Source organism: Tuber melanosporum, assembly GCF_000151645.1.
Source record: "Tuber melanosporum whole genome shotgun sequence assembly, scaffold_24, strain Mel28".
Taxonomy (NCBI): Eukaryota; Fungi; Ascomycota; class Pezizomycetes; order Pezizales; family Tuberaceae; genus Tuber; species Tuber melanosporum.
The window spans coordinates 171,497-188,562 of record NW_003298908.1 but is presented as its reverse complement, the minus strand read 5'-3'; the positions used below and the strand labels follow the sequence as shown (position 1 = coordinate 188,562).

General features: G+C 46.7%; 2 protein-coding genes; both read left to right on the top strand.

The window, feature by feature from the left end:
* Positions 1–7,151: 7,151 nt before the first annotated feature.
* Positions 7,152–7,855, top strand: GSTUM_00006061001 (uncharacterized protein). XM_052355759.1 has 1 exon: positions 7,152–7,855. The coding sequence occupies exon 1, from the start codon at positions 7,188–7,190 to the stop codon at positions 7,410–7,412; it is 225 nt and encodes a 74-aa protein (XP_052211727.1). The 5' UTR covers positions 7,152–7,187; the 3' UTR covers positions 7,413–7,855.
* A 4,421-nt stretch (positions 7,856–12,276) lies between these two features.
* Positions 12,277–13,856, top strand: GSTUM_00006060001 (uncharacterized protein). XM_002838219.2 has 2 exons: positions 12,277–13,470; positions 13,529–13,856. The coding sequence occupies exons 1-2, from the start codon at positions 13,287–13,289 to the stop codon at positions 13,621–13,623; spliced, it is 279 nt and encodes a 92-aa protein (XP_002838265.1). The 5' UTR covers positions 12,277–13,286; the 3' UTR covers positions 13,624–13,856.
* The last annotated feature ends 3,210 nt before the right edge of the window (positions 13,857–17,066 follow it).

The window sequence follows — 17,066 nt, the reverse complement described above, 5'->3', positions numbered from 1 at the left end:
GATATCTCCAAGCGAACAAAACAATTTCTCTCCAGTCAATAGCTCATAAACAACACATCCGAGGGACCACATATCAACCGCATTTGTGTAGATCGAGCTCTCAGAAGTAGAGTCAATACCGAGAACCTCCGGTGCAGCATAATAATCAGTACACACTCGGCTACGATAAGCAGTACCGCTGTGGATTCGTTTTGATATTCCAAAGTCTCCTAGTTTCACCCAAACAGGGGACATGGAAACAACGAATATATTCTGTACTTGTACACTAGTCAGTCTATCCCCTACCCTAAAACATGGAAACCCATAGCGGTGAGGAGAAACATACGTCTGGCTTTAAATCCCGATGGGCAATCCCATTCTCATGCATCACTTGTAAACCCTTGATCACTTGTCTAGTTATCCTTTGTACAACCTCCTCTGGTAATGGTCCATCTAGCTGCTTTCGGAGATCTCCTTGCTCAAAACACTCCATAGCAATGTAGAGCCGGTCGCTATCCTCAAACCACCCCAAAAATTCGACAAACAGTGATCGATATTCAGGCTAAGGCAATCAGCAATGATAGGTTTTTAGTCTACTCATACAAAAAATAACGATTCTAACCTTGTTCAAGATAGCCATTATATTAAACTCTCGGGCGTGAGAGGGGTATCCACTCTTCTCGACAGACTTGACCGCCCGTACCTTACCTGTCTTTTCTTCCCGGTGCTTGCGAACAATGCTGTAGCTTCCACGCCCGAGAACCTCACCCACACTCCACGTTTCCCTCATCCCTCCTGCTAGTGATTCACTGTACTCTAACCGATTCCCATCGTACCCAGTGTTAAGTCTATACAACCCAACTGGGTCCGGTTCCAAGTGCTTTGTCTGTGGGACATAAGATAACATATGGGAAATCCGATATTGTAGAGGAAATGAAAAGGCCTAGTATGGTTATAAGTGTAGTTGTTAGAGACGCGCAGTGCGATGCTAATAGATTAGTTTTTGAAATTTGTCTTTTGGAAGCAGAGCTCCACAACCAGCTGGCAGCGAGGCTAATGGCGCTTAGGAAGCAACATGATTGGGCAAAGTGCCCTGCGCCGTCGGACAATAGGATTCATTCAACAAACGGGACCATGAGATTGTATTGCATTGGTTTAGACAATGGTATAATAGATAGTGATTGCAACCACAATACTCGAGTAACTTACAATTGTCAGCACTCTGCAGGTCTCGGAAAGGTTCTTGTGGATGCCGGCCATCCAACTTCATGGAATACGTGGTACAACGACGAGAGCCACTTGATTGCCAAATGGTTTCCCGCAAGCCACAGTACTGTACTGTACCTCCCAATTTTTGGTCACCCGATAAGCCGGAGTTGGCTGAGAATACGTTTCCTAGGATATCACATGCTCTCGGATTGTGTGTAATACCGGTATGCTATGATATGATAATAGCTTTGGCGCACCAAAACCCTTCATATACCACGAGGTTTATGGTAAAGTCTTTTAACACGGTCACATCCTGGCCGAATCATCTCACAAAAGGAATGGCAGTTAGACTTTCAACAGGCAAAGGTTACCTCATAAAATAGTTATGCAGGACAACAGCGATGGTGGTGAAATGGATCGCTCAGTTGCGCTGCTGGGAGTGATAAGAGCTGTATACTGTCTATGAAAAAAGGTTGCTTGTTGAGAGCGAAGCAAAACTAGTACTGTAACCCAAAACTCCCCTCCAGGCACCACTCGTCCATACGCACACCTCTCGCACGCACGCTGTCCGGACGTACTCACGCTTATACTACTAGGGTTACAGTACCATCAGTGAACGCCTTCACAGTCCACAGCCACACCACGAGCCAAACCCGCTCAATCAAGTAAATGGTGAAGGCAGGAAGGTATATTGTAATTGCTCAGTGCGAGCTACAAGACGAGCCATTTGGGCTACCGGCAGGTTAATATCCAGGGTGAAAGAAGCGCTGCATAGAGCTCATTGTAATCCTGAGATATCCCAAAGGTTTTCTGAGACAATATATTCTCGGAAACCGCTGTATAATTATAGGGAGGACCAACCATCAGGTAATTAGTGATAATATATCGGAAGAGGAGCGATGCTGGAAAAAGCACCTGGTTTGATAGAAGGATGGGGTGGGTGCTATACCCCCAACTGGCGCGAGTCGTAGTTTGTGGTGAAGTGGTCACCCCTGACCGGGTCCATATCGAAGGGAAGGGTGCAGTACAAGAACAAGCGAACAAGCGAACAAAGCAACACAAAGACAGCAGGAACAAGCCATTATCCGTAAATGCGTTGCTTTACTTGTGTTTTCCCAGGTGGTATAGACAGGCCCAAATCTAAGGCTTGCCATTCCCTCCCTCCATCCTCCCTTCAATCTCATTCCGGCTCCTACATGTTGTGCAGGATTACACTGGGAATCAAATCCCAGCCAGCGGGGGGCCCTAGACTTCCAACATAAATTTAGGGCTAATGTCTGCTGTCTTCCCTCAGCGAGTTTTAGAGGCAATGTTCTAAGATGTAAGTTAGCAGATGCAATCTGACCGCCGGCAGTTACCCGCATCCCCCAGATCTATAGTTGTGACTTAGAACAGTCTGTCCCAATTAGGAGAATTGGACACGGGTGAGCACTAGTTGTGGGAGCCATGGCTCCTCAAAGCGTATTTCGCTTGCTGAAATGAACTAATAAGCTGGTATTTTAGAACATAGGGAATACTCAGCACCGAGCTTCCGGAGTGATAGGGGGTGGTCATTTTTATGGAATTGGAACAGGTTTCGTTAATTGCAATTGTTCGTTGACCTTTCTACGTGCAGTGGAAGCCCTTTCGTCTGAGGATATTGTCTTGATCTTTTATTCTCTTCAACTGTGGGCAAACAACAATCCTTATATACATGAACCTTAACATTCTGATGTTCCTTCTCTCACTATCTCATCATCTCTCCTATAGCGAGCGTACGCAGCGGTTCTTCAAGTCGTGAGGAGGAAAACACTTGTGTGGAGGCGAGAGTGTATGTGTTCGGTATAGTGGTCCATGACCGAATTGTTCCTGCTTAAATACAGGAAAGGGAAAACTCCCACACATCAGGGTAAACCCACATAACAGGAAAAAGACAAACCATGACCATGACCATTCTGGCTAACCATCAACATACCTACTGGGATTACATATCCATCTCTCCTCCCCTTTGATAACACTAACCACGCTCCTTCTCTCTTCATCTCATTTCTTCCAGTCCTTCACTTCCATTCCCTTCCCTTCTCTTTCCTTTACCGTACCTTCTCTTCTCTTCTCCATGCTAAGTGTGACCCTCCCAGACTTGTAGATTCTTCCTCATTACCCTTTGTGCGAAAGATAATAAATTCGGGACGTATGGGGCTGGTTCCCACCACTCCCTGGTCATGCCACTGAGCGCCGGCAATTCACAATGACAAGTCCTACTGAATACCATACTATACTACCTGTAGCAGGCAAGAAGCATGCGATAATATCATACCCCTCGAGAGTTCGTCCTAAGCACAGAGCCTTTGCTATATATTTCCAAATCCCTGCTTCCGGATTCTTCTTGTCTGCTACGAGTTCCACACTAGCAACATGGATCTGAATAATACATCGTTCCGAGCAACTAGTAATAACATTCTGCTCTCGAGGCCATTTGGTTAACCCGAGTTCCTCACTGGGTTAGGTCAGGTTGGTTGGGCCTGGCCGGAGATTTTCTTTCCCGGGTTGAGTCGAGCCCAAGCTGGGCTGATATTGGTTGCCCAAAATATTAGATACATTAAGCCCTATTTCCCACGCAAGAAAAATGGCATTTTCCCACTTTTACGTCATTTCTCATTCATAAAAATTATCATAAAAAAAAAGGAGCCATGTTTGGTGTATGATACATAACATGTTCCTAGGAATCTTGGATTCAGGAGCGGCAGCTGTCAACATGGCTCTGGGATAGTCAATGCTCCCGGACGAGAGTAATTACCGCATTGGCACTGATAGCTATACCCAGGGGAGACTTTTCACTTGGGCGAGTGCAAATTGTCATCGAAGGGGTATCGTGGGTATGTGGATGTGGGAGAGAAAAAAGTATAATATATGTCGCAGGGTACAGAAGGAGTTTAGATTCCTGTGATCGTAGAGGAGTCTGGTAGGAAAACGGAAGACATTTCCTTCACCTAAAAACCTGGGCGTCCTGCATGATGATGTAAATCCCGCCAAACAACTACAGCATCCCGCCATCCTTTATAATGCGCGACCCAAAACAAATTGTTTCCTCCCACATTTACAAGCCACGTTTATTGTATATCATTCGGACTGCCGGTCCGCATTCTCATTGCAAACCCATTTATCCGGGATCGGCATATCTTGTTTTCCTAGGTTGTGCTCGGTGATCCGGTAGAATCATGGAATATGATTACTCTACCAGAATTCCCAGAGGTGTTCAGTGGAACGCGGCAAAAGTTGCAATCATTTCAGTCAGCAGATATGCTTTGGGACTTTGCCTCTGAGCAGAAGGCCCATTCACAATTTAACCTTCAGGTTTCTCCCAATGGCATCCACCCCACTTGCTCCCTCCGTCCCTAGAGCCCCTACCATTCCTACCGAAAAGCCAAATTCATGAAATATCACTCATACCATCCCCTTCGTCCTTCACAACAATGCAGAGTAGCTCACTTGATAATTTGATGACTCAGTAAAGGTATATATAGCGAAGCATAGTTGCTTGATGATTAGGTAAAGACTTCGTTAATGACTTGGTCGACAGAGCTCAATACAAGGATAGTCGAGCGATATATCAAGATGACTTATCAAATACCCCCCAATAGCAAACAGACAGTGGTCAAGAACCCTCAAGAACAAAAAGCCAAAAGGAATTAAAAAAAGAACAGTCAGCACTAATCAGGACTGGCATGTAAAGTAAAAACCGAAAGAAAGCATTTGATAACACAAAGAAATCCTTGTGTCAACATCCCGTATCTTCACTCATCTTCCAAGCTGTCCTTCGCTGAGACCCAGAGTCCCAACTCCGCCCTAGATACCACTATTCCACCCCATAGAGCCCGCCACCTGGCCCTAAAGGCTACCGTCCTGATAGATCACCAAATCGCTCCCACTAGCAGAACAGGCCACTTACGAATAGACTATTTCACGTATTCTAAACTGCAAATCTATGAACGGGCTCTTCCACCATCTCCTAAGGCGTTTCCAAGTCCATTCCATTCACTCACTCTCCCATAGTGCCTGTTAACCCTACGGCCACAGACCATACAGTCCGTACAGTGACGGATGTGGGCAGGGGCTAGAAGGTTCAGGTAAAACCGGGTCGAAATAAAGTGGACTACTTGCTGTTATTAGTTTCAACCGAGAATCAGTAGCATAACGGGGGAGGGATGGGCATACTCATAAGAGCCCGGCAAGTATGTGAACGGATAGTGTTCACTGGAACTCTGGGATAACTCAACTGTAGGGCTTTGACGACTGGGCTCAAAACTGAAATATAAAAAAGCGGTGGATAAGGGCCCATTGGTTGCTCCGGCGCCGGAGGCGGGGTCATTATATACTGAGGCAGCAGGTGGGGTGCTATAGGTCGCTCCCGTGTCAGAGGCGGGGCCATTCGTGCCCCGCTGACCCAGGGTGTTACACCTTTTGAAATCCCACGGGATATCAAAAGACGGAATATAAGAGCATGGGATATATATCAGTGTGGCATGATCTCCTGCTTCTTTTCCATCCACACACTGCAAGCCTGTTCCCCTCTGATCGATTTCAAGCTCCTCTAGCCATACATCACTGGCCGCTTCCACCGCATTTGGACGTCCTTCTGGATCCGGGTCCACAAGGGCTTGGATAAATGACCCCACCATGTCACTTATTGGCGTAATCAACGTGTTTGACTTTTCCGCCAGAAGATTTCCCTTTTTGTAGTAGTAGCGCATAATATCCCCGAGTGAGCCAAACAGTGTCACTCCAGCCAAAAGCTCATAGACAACACAACCGAGGGACCACATATCAACAGCATTTGTGTAAATCGAACTCTCGGAGGTAGAGTCAATACCGAGAACCTCTGGTGCCGCATAATAATCAGTGCACACCCGGCTACGATAAGCGGTATCGCTGTGTACTCGTTTTGATATTCCAAAGTCTCCTAGTTTCACCCAGACAGGGGACATGGAAACAACGAATATATTCTGTGCTTGTATATACACTAGTTAGTCTAGCCCCTACCCTAAAAGCCGGAAACCCATAGCGGTGAGGAGGAACATACGTCTGGTTTTAAATCCCGATGGGCAATTCCATTCTCATGCATCACTTGTAAACCCTTGAGCACTTGCTTAGTGATTTGCTGCACAACCTCCTCAGGCAGTGGCTCATTCAGATGCTTTCGAAGATCTCCCTGTTCAAAATATTCCATCGCGATATAGAGCCGGTCGCTATCTTCAAACCACCCAAAAAAATTCAACAAACAATGATCGATACTCAAACTAAGATAATCAATGATAATAAGTAGATAGCCTATTTATAGAGAAAGCAATGGTTCTAACCTTGTTCAAGATAGCCATTATATTAAACTCCCGAGCGTGAAAGGGGTATTCACTTTTCACGATAGATTTGACCACTCGTACCCTACCCGTCAATTCTTCCCGGTGCTTGCGAACAACGCTGTGGCCGCCACGTCCAAGAACCTCACCCACACTCCAGCTTTCCATCGGCCGTCCCTGTGGATATTCCCAATACCGTAACAGATTCTCATCATACTCGCTATTAAGTCTATACGACTCAACTAGGTCCGATTCCAAGTGCTTTGTCCATGGGATATCAGGTGAAATACAATGTCGTGGAGAAAACGTAAAGACTAAATGTGCGTATAGGTGTGGTAATCAAAGAGAAAAGTGGAGTGACACGTGTTTTGGAAATCGCGCTTCACTGGCAGCTAGCAGCGAGGCCAATGGCGCTGGAAGCAATGTTGAAAAGAAGGCCTTCGGTGATCGAACCCGGGGGGTTAGAAGGGAGGGGGTTTGAATCGGGGATTCTGAAAATGGGGATAAAAGGGGGGGTTCAATAATGTCTTAGTAAGCAAAAGTAGGGGGAAATATTCATTGCTCAGAAGCAGGGAAAGAGAAGTAAATTAGCAAAAAAATCTACCAAGAATCCTATCGTACCAGTTTGATCGTACCTGTTTTAGTATCAGCAAATTTCACGCGAACATGCCTCCCATTCCAGGAGAACACTGGAAATTCTACTATATTTTAATTTGTTTCTTTGCCTTCAACTCGCTTCAAATGTCATTGTTTTTTGTTTTGTCAGAAGGGGTTCTATCTTCTTGTAACCCCCCGGTTCGAAAAAGCGCGTTCCAGCCCTTCGATCGTTTTTTGATTCAACCCCCCCTTCCTTGCAACATTGGCTGGAAGCAACGCGACAGAGCTGACTAAGGATCCTGCGCAGTTGGACAAAATGATTCATTCCAAGAATGGGCCACGTGATTGCATTGCAGAATACTTTTCCTGCAACCCACAGCAGCTGTCAATTTTGAATTATCATACTTGATTAGACGGGGTTACTGAAGATTCGTTCCATAGGATATCTCATGCGCTATAATTCCCTGTAAGGTATGATAATACTGTAGCTGGATATATGAAAACCTTGTAAGCGCAACTTTATTTTATTAGGGGGGAATATAGAAGCAAACCACAATCATCTCCAGACTAGAAACAAATAGCTGCATCCCTTTTTTACCTCAAAAGAGTTTAGCATCATCCCTTTTTATCATTCACGGTCATGTTACACAGTCTTCTGTCGCAATCAATTCCCGCCGAGGTCATGTTAAAGTCTTTTAATACAGTTGTAGCCTAGCCAAATCATCTCACAAAAGGAATGGCAGCTAGCCCTTCAACAGGCTAAGATCATCTCACGGAAGAGTTATGCAAGATATCAGCACTTTCACAATTTATAGTGAGACCCGAAGCAGCAGTCTCAATCCATGAAACGGTGAGGGTAGTGGGGCGTTGTATCCGTTCAGCGCGAGCTAAGAGACAGGCCATTTGAGCTAGGTTAATACCCGGGGCGAAAGAAATTTTGCAACTCTTTAGAGGCCATTGCAATCCTGAGATGCCGGTATCCCAGAAGTGTTCTGAAATACGATATCCTCGGAAACCCTCTGGCTGGTTATAATATGAGGTTTGGAGGCCATCCCCAACCATCAAGTCATGCGAATGTATATATCGGAGGAGGAGCGATGCTGGAAAGCGCCTGGTTCGACAGGAATGTGGGGTGAGCGCTATTTTCGGAGTTTGCGAACAAGAAATCGGAGATCGAACATATCTACTCGAGTAGAGTATATGAGACAGCGTTCTTTTGGGAAAGAATGAGAATTTCTTGCGCTCTTCAGACGACGAATGCACCTGAAACTGCCCTGTTTATAGTAACCAGTGGCGTCAATATCAACATGACTCTTGTCATCTCCCAAATCCCAATGCCCCAAGTAGCACGGCAGGTGCCCCGACATATGCATGCTTTCTATCACATTGAAGTCATGCATTTGACAACCATAACCCAACTAGCGCGAGTGATAGTTTGTGCCTGGGGCCTCACCCTGTCCAAGTCCATAACGAAATGAAAGGTGTACATGTATTAGGGTATGGAGGTTAGTGATGAGATGGACAGGGATACGGATTGCCGGGGACATATCCACAGATTCCTGTGCCCTGCACACGTCTTCGGCCAACTGTACTTGTATGATACCCCGCTGGCCTCATCACTAACCTCCATACTCGAGTAGTACAGCCGCATTCGTAAAATTTCCATGCCCTCCCTTGTACCCCAAGATCTGTACCTATTAACAACAAGAGAAGAGCTTCCAGATGACTGCTCTCGGATAAGCTTCTAGGGATACTGTAAAGTTTTATCGCAATTTGCTTTGCCGAATAATGAGAGAGAGGGTTTAGCAAAGCGTTTCCAAGGGCCGGAGCACTAGGAAAGGTACGAGAACTTTACGGATGCAGCTGTACCCGCCCAAGCACAGCGGAACGAAGTAACACAAAGACAGCACAAGTGAGCTGATACCCGTAAATGTGTTTCTTCATTGCATTTTCCCACCAAATTATGGACGGGCACAAAGTTAAGGCCTCCCCCTCCACTCTCTCTTCAATGCCACTTCGGCTCCTATTCGTGGTTCGGGATTGCCCAGGAAACGAAATCCCGGCCACCGGGGGGGTTACACTTCCAACAGGAATCCAGGCCTGCCTGCTATCCGCTCCGAGTGAGCCTCGGGGGTATGTTCTAAGATGTAAGTTAGCATACCGGTATACACTCAGCAATTCCCGCTTATTCCATTGGTTGACATACCTTTCCAGGCGGGATAATCATCTAGACATCGGCACCTATCCGCTAGATATATGATTGTGCTGAACAGTCTACCGCAATCAGGAGAATCGGATGCGGGTGGGCACTACTCGAGTATAGTACCTGTCAGGTTCAAAAGTATTCGGAAATGGTCATTGGGCCTGGCGCCGAGAGCTCATGCATGGTTGGGAAGGAAACAGCTGACTGACTAATGGAGACAAAAAGAGAGTACGGTACTCGAGTAAAGCAGGATTAATTTTAGTGGTGTGGAGTTATCCCATCTACTATATATTTAGTCGGAAATAAATCTTGCTTCCGCTGTCTGGTTCCTTACCGTACCTCTTCTTATTATCACGCACAATGGTGCATCATATCTTGGTATGACAAGAAGTGGGGGTGAAGCGAGCGGAAGGCTTACCACCTGCACTTTCTCGGGGCTACCGTATTGGCGCCAAGGCCACCGACCCAATCCCAGAATACTTTTGAATCTGGCAAGCAGCAGTTGGTACCGCTCTTTTGGAGTGATAGGCGGTGATCATTTTTATGGTATTGAAATTGAACTATTTCACCGCCCACGATGCCGCTCTAATCGCAATATCAATGTGAAAAATGCAGCATAAGATATCCAATTACAGAGAATACCGGTACCGTACCAACTTGCCTTTCCTTTGTTAAAACCAGGTCGGCATAACAAGGATAATAAATTTATACAAAGTGAATACTTCACCCAAAGTCCCCTGGCCACATTTCACGCATCAATTCAATATAATTTATTTATCCTTGTATCGCCGACCCGGCATCAAAAAATCACCCCTGGCACCAAGCACCACAGCAGCACACCACTCGGGCGGTAGAGTCCGGCTCACACCCTCCTATCCCGATAATGGAAGCTTAAATCAACACACATCGTGTTCCCACACATTCCCGCCCGTCTCTCCCTGCCCCACCATATCTCTGCCGCAGCACCCCCCCCCTTCTTCCTCTCCCTGCCCTGCCCTCACCATTTTGTTAAAACAAATGCCTATCGTATTTACCGGAATAAATGAACCTCGCGCTGAGACGTCCAGAATCCCCCTTCTCTTGGACAGGGGGGGCGGAAGCACTGCGGCTTGTAAAGCCAATCTCCTCGGCCTCAGCGAAAGACAAAGAAACGTAAAAATGTGCCACACCCCACTAGCAAAGGATAGTCTAACGTCCTCGGGTGAGGTTCAAGTATTCCAGTACGGTAGACCAAATAGTTTTATGGTAAAAGTATCGTATTTGCCTCGCCAAGCGATTACACGTAGCACTGCTACCCTATGGGGGGTTCACAGCTCGATAGAACGGATCGCTGCTATCAAAGGTGGTTTCATATTCTTAACAGCGACCTCCGATGAGCCGTCCTATTCGATTGTCGCCGCCACGGTAGTACCGGTACTCAGGGATGGTCATAAAGGGCAATTCTGCTTACTTCCCTCCCGAGATGAGAATTGAAGGTTCTGAAGGGCTGCTCAGGGTTGCAAACAATTTCTATGGGGCCAAACTTCATGATTCTTACCTCACACTACCTGAGCATCCTCCGCCTGTTCGTAAGATAATTCACTGGGTATCCCTCCCGGTTACTCATGTCAACCAGGCCTTGTCTTCCTTTCCACTGATATTAAACAGTTGCCCGCGACCGCATAGGATCTTGCTGATCCTTCTTCCGCCCTTTATTACTATTCCCGAGTACCGTAGCGCTGTATGATTACCGGATTGTTTTAGTATTTAATCAGAGCGTTAAAATCAGGATTGATTGACCCCAAAGTGTTGTGGTGTTTGATGGTGTGCGGTCAGGGCTGTGACACCGTATTCGGAGCAATAGACAGCCGGACAGGGTTCATTGTTGGACTGGACACCTGGTGTGCTCCCCACCGAATTGATTGGACGAGTGTGGATGCGCTAGTACTTGTAGGTACGGTGCATTTTGATTTGCGAAATTACCTGAATGCCATAACACCATACCGGTAACACCGGTCATGGCCAGGACACAGTGCCAACCTCGTATCGAGGAGTAACACGGTGGCCAATAAGAATCCAGGGAAAAGGCAATTCAGAATCATTGTTGGGGACTTTTGCACCGTATCTCTGACTAACCAGGCTTGTTAGCCAAGCTCATCGCAAATTGTTATCGTGCCCGAACCGGACAATTACGGGAATGAGGAAAGGCATTCTTCAAGGCCCACACCGCAGGTCTAATACTCGAGTATACGAGTAGGGTACGGTACTACTAGCCGATTTAAAAAGTATTCGGACACCTTGGCGCTAAGCCTCATACAAATTCGCGGCTGGTGTCCGAATACTTTTTAAATCGGCTAGTACAGTTACCCGTTCACGAGTACTGTACGGAATACGAGTACGGCACATTATGCATGCCTTCGTGCTCCGAATCTCCTACTCGTACCAACCGCAGGCCCCCCAACCCACCACAAGCCAAGGAGAATCCCGAACAGGACCAATCTGAACCAGCTTGCCCTTGGTTGGTGCCAAGCTGAAATGCCGGTAGCCTACTAGGGCAAGGGACGTTGGCGACAGGACAGCCAAGGCCTCCGGAGGCCTAATCTTACTGCTCGAGGAACGATTCCGGAGTGATTATGCTTCTCACAGCATCAATCGGCCACCCCAGTCAGCAAGACTGAGGGGAAGGATAATGGACCTTGAAACCAAAGATCGTGCTACTCGAGTAGCCTGTAAGTACTCGTACCGTATTTCTAATCAATTTCGATGGATCCGTGCGAGCGGGTCGCGTGCTACTTGTATACTCGAGTACCGGTATGCGCCACTCGAGTACTCACAGCAAGTTAAAATGAGCACTGAGCTGAATCTTGATTTGGCAAGGCTTGTCTACCCTTGCTGCTGCGGGCTGCGGTGGAGGACGGTAAAGACTGGAATAACTGAGAATCTTGCAAGGACGTTGGAGTTGCCTCATAGAGTAAGGCATATTGTATTTTTTTTCCCTTTTACTTGTCTCAATCCGTGGCTTGAGGGGAATCCTCACGACTCGTTTTAGAACCGGCACTCGAGTACTCAGCTAACGGTATCATAACCGTTATTGTTCTAGTGCGGGTCGAGCAGGGAGGCATCAGCCCAGCGTTGAAAAAAACGTTTATGCAAGCTTTATTGGTTAAAGGACCGTGCGAGCAATGGCTTTTTGTGCTCGTGTATCTGCACTCGAAAAAGGGACCTTTTCGCCCGGGGCTGAATGCCCGTACTCGAGTACACGTGTAATAAGCGAGTTCGAAATCAATACTCGAGTACGGTACTAACTTAGTTACTGAAGTTGATTTCATGGAGTGCCCCTCATTTTCTCAGCCCCGGCTAGCTACTCGAGCACCGGTATCATACTCGAGTAGAGGTGATGGCGGATGGCAGTGCGCATGGTTGGGAGATTGGAGCATAAATGGATGGTTCAATATGAGACGATATGATAACAGGTTTTCTTTCCTTTTTCCTATTCTTAACTTAGGACACTTGGGATATCAGTGAATGTCTCATAGGGTAACTTCCCTGCATCCCTTACGTTATGGAGGATTGGTCCGGGGAAGGCGAGCGAGCGCCCCCAACTGACAAGTCCTTCCATAACTCGTTCAGGAGGAATGGATGGAGGGGCAACCACTTTGCTGGCACCGTGCACCGCCCGAAATCGAAAAGCAAAGGCTTAAATCTATTTTTCTTTCAAGTTACGGCCTCCCTGTACGTTATGTTTCACGGGGCGCATATGGGGTGTGTGATGAGCCTAAAATGTGTTGGGTGTTTGGCTGGATCAAAAAAAAAAAATTTATGATGAAAGCTTAAATATCCACCACCTCCCTTTCAAGCTCTCGTCCCATTTTCAACCACCCAGTCTTGCAGAACCTCATACCTTGGGAAGTCCAACACCTTACGACCCAAACTCACCGATCCTCCCGATACACAGTTTTCACGAGTCCCACTACCAATCAATCACAATGAGAACTGCCATCTTCATCTCTTTCCTCATTTCCATCATCGCATTCATGACTACACCGATCGTCGCGTCCGCTATCGACCGTCGTGCACTGTTCGAGGGACAGCCCGATATTGTCGTTCGCTCGCCAAAGGGCAAGACCAAGTCTAGCAAGAGCAGCAGCACTGAGGAGGAGGGAGCACAAGGTTGATTCCATCTCTAAAGATCCTTGATCTCTTAACAAGTGCTGACAATATTCTCCAGCGTCCGGAACACCAAGCTTTGGCTTGCCAAACCACGTCGCGCAACTCACCACCGTCGGCGCTGTTGGCGCAGCGGCAGTCGCGTTCTTGATCTAAATGTGGGGGGATAAACGATTGTAGTTGAGATTGAATCGAGTTGAATTGGCTTGGATTCTGGCATGTTTTCTCGTCTATCATACATCGTCTGTTTGATAGATATATCTTTTTTTGTTAGAGCGCTGTTTATTGACGGGATGGGGAATGGGAACGTACTACTTTACCACGACTTTAGGTTCTTGCGATGGAAACATCTTTAGTTAATAATCTACCCATCGGGAAACTACTCTACATGCGACTCTCTGAACTCTTTTGATGCTATTCCAAATTCTTGATAATATTATGCTATCTGTCATTATGTGCCGCACAGTGTCATGAGGTCGCGAAATCCCCATCTCCCTTCTGTGAGCTTGCCAGGGCTATTTTGGGGCAGGGCCCGTGACTCGGCTTGCATCATGGATCGTGCGATACCGGTAGGCAAAAAGGTACCTGTATGGGAGAGAATACCCGTAATAGTTAACCGGGAGACACGGATGGAACCTCACCCGCTTTTCTCGCGCTCCCACCGTCTAAACACCGGTAGGAAAGGTCCGGCAGCGGAGCAATAATCCCTTAAGAGGTACCAAGCGCGAGAGAGCACGGAAACCTTCGAGACACGGAACTGACAATTGAAGTAGGGGCCAGCCAAAACCCAACCCGCCCCAAATCACCAGAGTATTGAAGGACCTAGGGGCAGAAATACCGGTACGGTACTCGAGTGGAAGCTGTCATACTACAACTTGGCATTGCTTGCAGCTACGACATTACCCGTATCACCGATCGGTACCCATGCGTGGTACCGGTAGGAGCGTCCCCACTAAAAAAAACGTCAAGTGGAGAGTTCGTGTCGCACAGACATCGGTATGATACAAGATACTTTATTTGATATGACCTCTCCCTTTCTACCAAACCCCAGGACAGTCCCTCATTACCAGTTGCATGGCGAGAACAGACACATATTTTTTTTTACCATGAGACAAAGAAACGGCTGAGGTGAAACCTACTATTGCGTCAAAATCTGATCCCCAAAAGGTTTAGCCTTGACTTTACAGCATCGTAAAATCTTTGTATAATTGGCTATCCCCGTGGTAGGGGTTACAGTAATATCCGTATTCAGAGACAAAACACCTTAAGGATTGGGGATTATCGGTAGTATTTTCCTCACGCGGTGAAGTCATGAGTTTGCTGAGTTGGTTGGATCTTAAATTATCAACTTGTAATACCAACTCTACAGTAGCAACCTATCAAACTAGACCTATCGTGGGTGGACTGGAGATTAACCCCTGCTACAGAGATGGCCAATTATATACCGGTACGAGACTTTACAATACGGTACAGAGTTGGTGTATGGAGCTTTACAGCGATTTCGAGATCAAAAACAGGAATAAAATCTTGTTCGAACATGTACCTTATTCCTCCTTTCCTGATCAGTGTAAATTGCCAATGTTGCTCTGGTTAGAGCTACTGCATGAGCACAACACGAGCGCCCCTTGTCCCACCGCCGAACCCCCCCCCAACCTGCCCCGGCGGAGCTTAATTTTACTGTGCTCCGCCAGGGTGTGAGGAGAGATACGATAGAGGTGCGGAATGCGTGCTACCGGTACCCTTAGCGAGGATGTCTTAAGTCAATTACATCATGAAGACTTGTAATTTTCCTTTACAAATAGGATACTGGAAAAAAGGCGACCACGCTGTGAGTACAATGGTCACGGGGGGTCCAGCCTACTACTGTAAGGTTTCTTGGAATGGGGATTCTTATGTCCCTCAGCGCACGGGGCTGGCGCTGGGGAAAGATGATCAGCGTAACTTAAATGTTTTCCACTGAAAACAGCCATATTCACAACCTCCCAATCACTGATCCAGTGGGGCAATTCAAACCAAATCTTCATCTGTTATATCAAGAGAGCCATGGTTGGCACATTAGTCTTGGCGTAATTTCTGATAATTTTGCTTGCGGAATGGCGAGAGACTTGGCCCCGTTCCGAACTTCAACTTTATCATTGTATGCCAAAATATTGTAATAATCTGTGAGCACTTGGGGAGGATCTTAGACCATACAGCCAATTTCCCCCCAATTTTTTTACAGCTTCAAAACGTATTGCACTAAGAGCGTGAAGTCGCATCGTTTGTGCTCTCATGATACACGCCATACTGCTCTCCATTTTGTCACCAACCTCATACTTGTATGATACTATACCAGCTTCCAACGGCTTCTACCTTCCAAACACGGTACGCAGCGTGGAGACGTAAATATCATACTATGGGAACGAAGCTAGAAAGGAAACACCACCCCCCTGCCCTTACAGTACCGTACAGTACTTCTTCATACCCCTCTCTCGCAATACTAACATTGGCACGGTTAGCAATTTTCTACAGAATACCGGTACGGGACCCTTCTCCAGATCAAGCCAAGATCCCATGAAGCTTAACCCCACCTAAAAATAGTTCCAGACCCTTACATATGACCACACCTCGTTTGGCGCGAAGCTTATTCCATCCAGTCCTCTTCCCCACTCTGTTTCGGCGATCTTATTTACAGTACGAGAACGAGTATTAGGCTGATTGAGGATAGATGCACGAAACATGCGCGCGCCTCAGCGTATGATACCATACTTGTACTTCCTTATCGCCAAGTGTGTGCAGCGCCTGTCCTGGAGGGTCGAAGTGTGGGAGGGTTGTTCTGCGTCCTCTGCTGGCGCACTGGAATGTATCAGCACCCTATTTGGTGATTTGCATAGGGCTGAGGCGGTGGGAGTCGTCTGTGGTGTTATGCAATGTTGCAAGGAAGGGGGGGTTGGATCAAAAAAACGATCGAAGGGCTGGAACGCGCTTTTTCGAACCGGGGGGTTACAAGAAGATAGAACCCCTTCTGACAAAACAAAAAAACAATGACATTTGAAGCGAGTTGAAGGCAAAGAAACAAATTAAAATACAGTAAGAAAGTAGAAAATTCCTAAATATCCCGCAAATATCCTTTGGTTGCTTGAAGAACCTCACGCTGCATAACCTCATTGATTTTATCACCTTTCAAAAACTCTGCAATAACGGAAAAGAAATCCTCCTCATCCTGAACCCATTCTTGCCCATGTGTCCAGGTGGGATTGTACACCAAATCTGAATGCTGATCGAACAAATCGTCTAGTGTCCAAATAAAATACTCATCAAGCTCATCTTGTAACATGGGATTGGGCATGTCATTCAGCCAGTGGCCCGCTTCCCTTTCAAAGTCCTCCGGTGAGAGAATATCATCGTCCTCAAGCATAATTGCTGGAGATGCAGATGGAATGGCTGGGGATTCCAATAAAATAGTGTCATCCCGAGGTCTACCAAGTGGGGATGGCACTTGTAGAGTACTGGAAGGCCGTCTCCTGACTGGAAGTTCTCCTATAAGCCTTTGTTGAAACCGTAAATACTGTTTGTAATTGGTATGAGTACTTGGTTATTGGTTGTATTTTATGTTTTGT